The 6,544-nt window shown below is 41.6% G+C and overlaps 1 protein-coding gene across 1 annotated transcript; it reads left to right on the forward strand.

Moving 5' to 3' along the window:
* Positions 1-6,487, forward strand: LOC308610481 (U3 small nucleolar RNA-associated protein 25 homolog). Its single transcript, XM_081259603.1, has 4 exons — positions 1-3,246; positions 4,432-4,614; positions 4,751-4,863; positions 5,585-6,487. Exons 1-4 carry the CDS (start codon positions 3,223-3,225, stop codon positions 5,832-5,834), a joined length of 570 nt encoding a protein of 189 aa, XP_081115729.1. The 5' UTR covers positions 1-3,222; the 3' UTR covers positions 5,835-6,487.
* Positions 6,488-6,544: the final 57 nt, after the last annotated feature.

A 6,544-nucleotide genomic window follows, 5' to 3' on the forward strand; every position in this document is an offset into this window, starting at 1 on the left:
TACTAAATTTATTTATTAGTTCTGACAGTTTTTTGGTGGAGTCTTTAGGGTTTTCTCCATAAAGTATCATGTCATCTGCAAATAGTCAGTTTTACTTCCTCCTTTCCAATTTGGGTATCCTTTATTTCTTTTTCTTGCCTAGTTGCTGTGGCTAGGATTTCCAATAATATGTTGAATAAAAGTGGCAGAAGTGTGCATCCTTGTCTTCTTCCTGATTTTAGAGGAAATGCTTTCAGCTTTTCACCACTGAATATGATGTTAGCTGTGGGTTTATCGTATATGCCTTTGCTAGGTTGAGATACGTTCCCTCTATACCCACTTTGTCAACCCATCCTTGCATCCCTGGAATAAATTCTACTTGATTATAGTGTATGGTCCTTTTAATGTATTGTTGGATTCAGTTTGCTAATAATTTGTCAAGGATTTTTGCATCTGTGTTTATCAGGCATAGTAGCCTGTACATTTCTTTTTTTGTGGTGTTTCAGTATCAGGGTTATGTTGGCCTCATAAAATGAGTTTGGAAGTGTTTCCGCCTCTTCAGTTTTTTGAAATATGTTTGAGAAGGATAGGTATTAAATCTTCTTTAAGTATTTCGTAGAATTCACCATGAAGCTCTCTGGTCCTGGTCTTTTGTTTTTGGGGAGCTTTTTGATTACTGATTCAATCACATTACTAGTAATTGATCTATTCACATTTTTTCTTCATGATTCAGTTTTAGAAGATTGTGTGTTTCTCGGAATTTATGTATTTCTTCTAGGTTATCTGACTTGTTGGTGTATAATTGTTCGTAGTAGTCTCTTATGATACTTTGTATTTCTGTAGTGTCAGTTATAGGTTCTCTTTCATTTCTGATTTTATTTGGGCCCCTTCTCTTTTTTTCTTATTGAGTCTGACTAAAGGTTTGTTAATTTTGTTTATCTTTTCACAGAACCAGCTCTTAGTTTCATTGATCTTTTTTTTTGTCTCCATTTCATTTATTCAGTATTTCTCATCTGACTTCTATTATTTCCTTCCTTCTTTGTTGGAAGTTTTTTCCTTTCAGCATATTTGAACATATCATGCCATCTCCTTCTGGACCACAAAGTTTCTGATGAAAAATCAGCTGATATTCTTATGGGGATTCCCTTGTCTGTAATTAGTTGTTTTTCTCTTGCTGCTTAAGATTCCCTCTTTACCTTTGACTTTTAACGTATTAATTATAATGTGTCTTGGTATGAATCTCCTTGGGTTCATTTTGTTTGGGACTCTTGGTTCTTGCTGGACCTGAATGTCTGTTTCCTTCACCAGGTTAGGGACATTTTTAGCCATTATTTCTTCAGATAAGTTTTCTGCCCCTTTCTTTCTCTGTCCTCCTTCTGGGACCCCTATAATGTGGGTGTTAGTGCCCCTTTCTCTCTCTTCTTCTGCGACCCCTTAACACCGATGATAGTACACTTGATGTTGTCCCACAGTTCCCTTAAACTGTCCTCATATTTTAAAAATATTTTTTCTCTTTGCTGTTCTGTTGGGGTGATTTCTGCTACCTTGTCTGCCAGGTCACTGATCTGTTCTTTTCTACCATCTAGTCTGCTGTTGATTCCCTCTAGTGTATTTTTCAGTTCAATTATTATAATCTTCAGCTGTGTGAGTTCTGTTTAGAACTTGCTTATATTCTGTCTCTTTCTTGAGTTTCTCACTGTGTTCGTTCATTCATCTTCCAAGTTTGGTGAGCATCTTTAGGACTATGACTTTGAATTCTTTATCGGATAAATCACTTACATCTGTTTCATTAAATATTTTTTCTGGGGTTTTATCTTGTTCCTTCATTTGGAACATGTTCCTCTGCTTCCTCATTTTGCTTGACTCTCCGTCTTTGTTTCTGTGTATTATGCAAAACAGTTACTGCCCCGTCTTGAAGGAGTGGCCCTGTGTGGGAGATGAACTGTATTTTTAACTTTTTCCTAGTTCTTGGTCATCTTATAAACTCTCTCTGTTTGTTTCACTCCCATGGAGTCTAGAAATGCAGTCCCACCCCCATCTGCCTGAGCCTGGTGCTCAAGGAGTGTCCCCTGTGTGGGCTACATGCGATTGTTGCCTCAGGTCATGTCCCGCGAGTGGCATGAGATGGGGTAGGCGTGGCTGCTCGTTGTCCATGTTTGTCAGTGCTGCACACAGGCAGTGCAGGGCCGTGGGGTAGGGGGTACTCACCCACCACCACTGTTAGCAACTTAGAGTGAGAGTGCAAAAAAGTGGCACCCACCAGTGCCATCAAGGTAGAGGGAATTTGTAAAAATGGCATCTGCCAGCATTCTGTCCCCAGAGAGAGTCCCAGCCAACTTCTGCCCCTCTGGTAGATGCTTTAAGATTAGCAAGTGAATCTCCTTCACATATGATCTGGGCTCTTTACAGACTGCTACTTGTTGCTTAGGAAAGAGATGTGGGCAGGAAATATAAATTTTTGTGATGATAATGTTAAAGCCATAATTAGTGAATATATTTATCCAAAGCTTTATGTAGAGTGAAAGAGAACTTGTGGGTGAATCCAGGGATTTGTTGAAGAGCTCTTTGAATATGGAAAAATAGATAAGAACCAGGTCAGTAATAGAAGTAAGTGTTAAAGTGATAGAAACCACCAGTAAGGAAAAGAACATTTCAAGGAGGGTGTGCTTATGCATTCGTGACAAGAAACACTAAAGTGCCATTGAATTGGTAACTGAGAGCTGTTGGTGACCTTGGCAAGAGTCATTTCAGTGGTGTCCTGAGACTCAGAGGCAGATTGCAGTACATTAAGGAGTCAGTGGGGGATTTTAAAGTAGAGATAATTTTTTGGAAGGTTTGCCAGTGAAGGAAAAGAAGAGGGTGGGAGCTAGAAGGGACCGTAGATGCAAAGGAGGGATGATGATGATGACGATGATGATTTTAATAATTAAAGCAGTTTGAGCACAATTACATGCAAAGGGGAAGATGTGGAAGGTACAAGGGGAGGCTGCAGTTGGAGAGGGTGGAAGCTAATGGCTTGGTGGTGACTCATGAACTGATGTGTGCTTGGCTGTTTTGTGTATAGGGGTGGCAATACTGCAGAGAAGCATCTGACTTTATGCCCCCTTCTATTCGTCAGACATCCTCATTGCCTCCCCCCTGGGCTTGAGGACCATCATTGGTGGAGAAGGAGAGAAGAAGAGAGATTTTGACTTTTTGTCTTGTATTGAGCTTCTCATCATTGATCAAGCTGACATTTACCTGATGCAGAACTGGGAGCATGTCTTGGTAATGCTGGTCATTAACATTTAGAGACAAGAAGCTCAGTGGTTTGAGTCTGAAATGGTTATTAAAGTCCAGATTAAAACTCAGCTTGGAAATGGAAATATTCCACATTTTCCAATTTGAAAACGGGAAATGTTGTCCCCTCTTCTACCCACAAGTTGGTCAGTAAAGTATCCAGAAAGATTAAAATTCTTGTCAACATTTTCAAATCTCCAGAAAAGATTTCTTCCCCTTAAAAGTTGCTTCTAGTAATAGACCAGTTTAGTGTGGTTGGTTGGTTGGTTGGTTGGTTGGTTGGTTGACTGACTGAAATCCCTCCTCACCAGGAATGTTTTTATCTAAAATAGTTCCTCCTATTTATGCTCGTTCTCTTTTGTTTGGTCTTCAGTGGAGATGGGAAAACATTGCTCATGATTTCTTAATTTGTGATGTTTTACAGAGAAACGTAAGATGTTTTTGTCCCCCTACTGTAATTTGTACTATAATTTTTTTTCTCCCTCTCAACATACTCTGCAATGTTTTGGGGTTTAGGATTGTGCTTTGGAACAATCCTCATCACAGAACTATAGGTTTATTTTTATAAGGCATGTGAGCATTTACCTTTTCTACAACCCCAGGACTTGGAGTAAGTTTGGGACAGATAAAGGGGAGTACTTATTTATAAAGTAGGGAATAAACTTATGGTACTTGTGACCCTTCAATATACATTACAAGGTAAAAATATGATTAAAATAGAACAGGCATGTCGATGGTTGAGTCATCTTTATTTTGAGCAAAAGGCACATGTAGTCACTCAGGGAATTTTCTAACGTTTTGGGAACCAAGTCATGGAAGGACAGCAGCTCTGTTTTCCGTGTCATTTCCCTTCTTGTCCAAGTCTGGAACTGAGTTGCTTACAGAGTGACCAGAGTGGCATTTCAGAATTTCCTTGAAAAGAAATACTCTGTATAGGTCGCATCTTGATCCTTTTTGAGAGATCCACAAGGTGGCCAGTTTGAGCTTTTCTTCTTGTTCGCTTGACTCTGGGCAAGTCACTCACCCATCTGAGCCTGTTTTCTTGCTGTAATTTGGGAGATGATAGTATCTACTTCATGGGGTTAAATAAGATGATGGGCTTATAGAGAGGTTAGCAACGCCCAGCAGGTAAGTGTTCAATAAGTATTAATGGAGTATTACTTCTGCTCAAAGCATTTGATGAGCCACATGAACCTACTGCCCTTGGACTCACATGGGGTGGACTTTTCTCGAGTGCGCATGTGGAACCTCAATAATCGGTCCAAGTACTATCGTCAGACGCTGCTGTTTGGGGCCCTGCAGGATGCCCAGATCAACTCTGTGTTCAACAAGTACTGCGTCAATGTGCAAGGCCAGGTGGGTTCTCTCCTTCTTTCTCTGAATTTTCATGAAGTATTGTGTATTGTTTGGGTCATGAGGCAGAAGGAGAGGACAGCATTTGGTCAACAATGGGGATAGCTCACTTCCTAATGTTCTCACTGACACCTGGCAGGTGGCTGTGAGGAACGTCCCGATGACAGGCTGCATCAGTCATGTCCTGGTGCAGCTCCCACATGTCTTCCCGAGGATGGAACCTGAAAACCTAGCTTCAGTGATTGATGCCAGGTACCCTCCCCTGTCCCATTGGATCCCTGGGGGTCACAGAGAGGGATTTTACTTGGGCATTCAAATTTAGAATTGTATTCCACGTTGGCTTTCTTAGTTACCATTTACGAAATGAAATGAGATAACTGAATCCAATCATGCCATTGACAGAGGAGGACACTGAAGGCCAGAGAAATGGTGTGTTGTCCTAGTTCCAATAGTGCCAGGGTTAGTAAATCAAGGGTACTTTCCCCTAGACTGTGGCATTTTTTAATTACATTAATTTTTTAATGCCTCATGTCAACAACTTAATTCTAAGCCCTTCAGGGCAAGAACTGTTTTCCTAATTCTCTATGTAATTTCCCCGTCTTCTCCTTGTGTTTAGTCAGGGGACCCATGGTAGCAGAATGGTGCTTAACACGTGGTAGGTGTTCAGTAATTATTTGTTGACTGACTGACTGACAACTGAATGAATGAATGATACAGTTACGTACTTCCTAGAATAATTCTCTGGGATATACCAGCATCACATCTATTCTTTATGATGAATAGTGTTGGCACTTACTTTTTGATGCGCTTAACAAGTTTTATCCCTACAGAATCTCTTTGCAATGAGGTAGGCCAAATTGGCCTCTTAGGGGAGGTAGAAGGAGATTGTGACTTGCCCAGGGTCATGCAGTTGGCAGTGACACTATGGCTCACCTCTAGACCACTGACTCTGCCCTTCGCCTTTCCGAATCAGGTTTGACTTTTTCGTCAACAAGATTTTGCCTCAGTATCGTGATGCAGTCATGTCTCACACGCTTATCTATGTCCCCTCCTACTTTGACTTCGTGCGTCTCCGAAATTACCTCAAGAAGGAGGAACTGAACTTCACTCATATCTGCGAGTACACCCAGAAGTCTGGTGTCTCCAGGGCCAGACGCTTCTTCCTTCAAGGAGAGAAGCAGTTCCTGCTCCTCACAGAGCGCTTCCATTTCTACAAAAGGTAAAATAGGGCCAGGTTTCAAGTGTCCTCTCTGGAGGGTCTGCTTCCAAGTGCATGGTGGGCTTTGCTGTGTTATAAGGTCCTCCCTTGCTTCACCTCCTGCAGACAAGCCAGAGTTTGGGGGGCTGGACAGACTTTTGTTGATTGGTTGGTTGGTTTTCTTTCAAAATGGGCATTGTTGGAAAAGGTGGTAGAAACGAATGAGTGACTACAGCATAACCTGTATATAGATCTGGAGTGGGTCCATACTTAGGGTACCTCCTGTAGCTGTGGGTATACCCCTCAAGAAGGACATTACAGAGCTGAGCAGCTCTCAACTGAATACAGGAAAGGGAGGAACCTGTCGTAGAAGCACAGATGAAACACCTGGGGACTGTGTGGTCTGTGGAGATGGAAGTTGAGTACAGGGTCAGTGTTCAGAAAGCTCTCATTTGTCCTGAGGCAGTGCACACACACTTCTGCACCAAGGAGAACCAGGACTAAGGGGCTCCTTGAAGTTTAGGAGAAGCAAAAGGTGAGGGGCTTAGAGGTGAATATTTAAGGGCTTCAGGGTTTGCTTCTTGCTGGCATCATTATTTGCTTTGTTCCAGTGAGTTGTTGTTTTCATTCATGTTGGAAATGGTATTTTGGGGGAGTTTGCACTCAGCAGGTCTAAAGAGCCCTTAGTTTTCCAAAAGCTTGATACGTCAAAGCAAGTCCTTTAAATGAAGTGGA

Source organism: Mesoplodon bidens, assembly GCF_964165515.1.
Source record: "Mesoplodon bidens genome assembly, contig: HAP1_SCAFFOLD_854, whole genome shotgun sequence".
In the NCBI taxonomy this organism is placed as follows: Eukaryota; Metazoa; Chordata; class Mammalia; order Artiodactyla; family Ziphiidae; genus Mesoplodon; species Mesoplodon bidens.